A 2,968-nucleotide genomic window follows, 5' to 3' on the forward strand; every position below is an offset into this window, starting at 1 on the left:
ATAAGGGGTCATAGCTTTCACCTGGATTCACCTGGTCAGTCTATGTCACAGAAAGAGCAGGTGTCCTTAATGTTTTGTGCACTCAGTGTATAGCTGTGCTACATTACATGGGCCTCATGAGCCTGACAATGGCTTATCCCGCTGTCTGCTGGAGAATGGGATGAGAAAAGCTTTCACATACACAAGCCCCTCCCACATTGACTGTCACTCAGGTATAAGTCCTTCCCATCCCTCCTATAAAGCCTCTCACTTGGCTGTGTACATTCAGACTAATAGGTAACTCTATAGCCTTGAAAAAGACACCTAGCCAACTGGATAGATAGATTGATTGTATGCAACTGGGAGCCATTGGGATACATATTACTCTTTTTCCTCACAACCTCCAGGTGAAGTAAAATTGTTTTGAGACTGAGGTAAGTCAGCTCTGTCATTTGAACTTGTGAATGTATCTTTTGTTACTGACTTGTATTAGGTAAAACTTTTTCTTTTTGTTTGCTGAAGTCAAGGCAGGAATGTATAGACAGGGGTGCTGTCTTTGTTGTCCAAGATAAGCAGTTGTTTTTGTGTGTGTATACAGTGGTGCAACTTTCTTACTATATTGTTCTTACTGAAGAAAATAGCCCAGTCTCATCCATTTAGAATGTATGGTATTCCTGAATACAGAGGAATTCTAGCCAATACTTAGAACAGTTTTTGTCCAGCTATTACATTAGGCAAAATGTAACCCTGAAATAAAGGAATGGCCAGGGGCTGGAGGGAACCTGCCTTTTGGACCCTCTTATGTAAGCATGGTATAATCCAGGTATACTTTTGGAGCCAGGAGATTGTCTCAACTACTTGTGGGGAAAGGTGAGAATTGTACTGTTCTGAAAATCATGCTAATTCATTCCATTGCTATTCACAGGTTCTAGCCAATATGAAAGTGGCTCTTCAAACCACCATCTGCTTGTGTGTTCTAGCCACAATTTTACCTCTGGTGAAAAGCACCAAAGTTGGCCTCAACTCCAACTTGAAAAAGAGGTAAGCTGATTGACGAAAGACGAACAGTGGCCACCATCTAATTCAAGAGTGTACAGGATTATTGGATAGGGTGTGTGCGCTGTCTTTATGTCTAGGGAGAACTGGGTTAGTTCTGCATTAACCATGCCTTCTCGTTTGGTAGATTTAGAGGCTGGCTACCGAGTCGCATGAGAGCAGCTCTCCACAGCAGCTCTGCCTTCGACTCAGGGATCCTCAGTGGACCAGGGCAGAGAGAGGAGACAGACTCCTCTGTATTTAATTCCAGGTAATCATTTTAGATTTAAATAATGGTCACTGTCGCTTGTTTTACTGCTATAAATGTCACATTCGACAGGTTTTTGGTCAAGCCCATTTACATTTCAGTCAATCTTTAGAAATCTTCGTAAATCTCTGATTTCCTTTGATCTCTTTCAGGTCCAGAAGATCCATTGTGACCTCAGCGAAAAGACCTGGCTGTTCTCTGGGAACATGCTCCCTGCAAAATCTGGTCCATCGGCTGCACATCCTCAACAACAGGTTAAAGGTCAATAGAGCCCCGGAGGATAAGATCAGCTCGCAGGGTTACGGTCGCCGCCGCCGTAGGTCTCCATGGTCTCTCCCACAGCTCTATGCTTTGCTAACTCTCCAAGCAGGGAGAGTGAGATTAGGCTGGAGCAGCGAGAGCAGCTAAGGACTCCATCTACAGGCCACCCTGCTCAGACAAACTTGAGTCAGGCAGAGAAGAGGAGTGTCAATCTTGTGAATGCCAGGTGCTTTTTTTATGTCTGGCTGAATGAGATACTACTGAGGTCCTATTCCTGAGCATTCCCTTCCTGTGTTGGGGATAGGATGGACAAAGTCAATGGAGCAGGAAATGAATTTCATGCCACTTTGGATGAAAGAAAGCAGCGAAAGAGGGAAACGATAAGTGTCTGGATTTTTTCAGTCCAACATTTCTAGTGTTAATTCAGGTCATAAATTAACTCTTAAGTGTTAAATGAACACTCATTGGTGTAAAACACCAAGTGTTGATTTTAATAACCAGAGTTAAACCAAAACCACGCCCATTATTATCATACTTCCTAGCATGCTCTATTGCAAGTTGATTTTTAATTGTTTGTTTCAATAGCTATGTTTTTGCATGTACATTAATTAATCTTATGCTTCTCAAATATAAATAGCATAAATTTTTCTAATTCAATCTGTTACTTACTTGGTCTTATTGCACCTGTTACTGAAATGGTTGTTCCTTCATATGTTTATCTTCCCAACCCAGCTGTCATTCTTAATTCAGGTTGCAGGTGAATAAAAATTCCAAATGCTGGATATTCCCACTAGCTGGATTCCAATTGGAATTACACGGAACCCAAACTGGCTGTGCGTGTGCGCCATTGTACATAAATGTATTTATGGCAAGCTAGCTAGCTTGCACTTGCTAGCTAATTTGTCCTTTTTAGCTAGCTTGCTGTTGCTAGCTAATTTGTCCTGGGATATAAACATTGAGCTATTTTACCTGAAATGCACAAGGTCCTCTACTCCACCAATTAATTCACACAGACGGTCAACCAAATCGTTTCTAGTCATCTCTCCTCCTTCCATGCTTTTCCTTCTCTTGACTTTATATTGCGATTGGCAACTTTCATAAATTAGGTGCATTACAGCCACTGACTTCGTTCATCTTTCAGTCACCCACGTGGGTATAACCAATGAGGAGATGGCACGTGGGTACCTGCTTCAGTAAACCAATGAGATGGGAGAGGTAGGACTTGCGGTGCGATCTGCGTCAGAAATAGAACTGACTTCTATTTTAGCCCTTGGCAACGCAGACGCTCGTTGGCGCGCGAGCAGTGTGGGTGCAATAATTGAATAACAGTTTTATAAATGTATTTTGCAGCGCACGTGACACGAGCGGTGTAGTCAGCCTGTTAATGTCAACTACTGTAAAAGAGTGGCCTCTCTTACCCTGGGA

The 2,968-nt window shown here is 42.6% G+C and overlaps 1 protein-coding gene across 1 annotated transcript; it reads left to right on the top strand.

Annotated features, from left to right (window-relative positions):
- Positions 1-244: 244 nt before the first annotated feature.
- LOC106561075 (pro-adrenomedullin) lies at positions 245-2,336 on the top strand. The gene is made up of 4 exons (XM_014124698.2): positions 245-413; positions 905-1,020; positions 1,163-1,285; positions 1,435-2,336. The coding sequence occupies exons 2-4, from the start codon at positions 917-919 to the stop codon at positions 1,688-1,690; spliced, it is 483 nt and encodes a 160-aa protein (XP_013980173.1). The 5' UTR covers positions 245-413; positions 905-916; the 3' UTR covers positions 1,691-2,336.
- The last annotated feature ends 632 nt before the right edge of the window (positions 2,337-2,968 follow it).

This window comes from Salmo salar, chromosome ssa10 (assembly GCF_905237065.1).
Source record: "Salmo salar chromosome ssa10, Ssal_v3.1, whole genome shotgun sequence".
Lineage (NCBI taxonomy): Eukaryota > Metazoa > Chordata > Actinopteri > Salmoniformes > Salmonidae > Salmo > Salmo salar.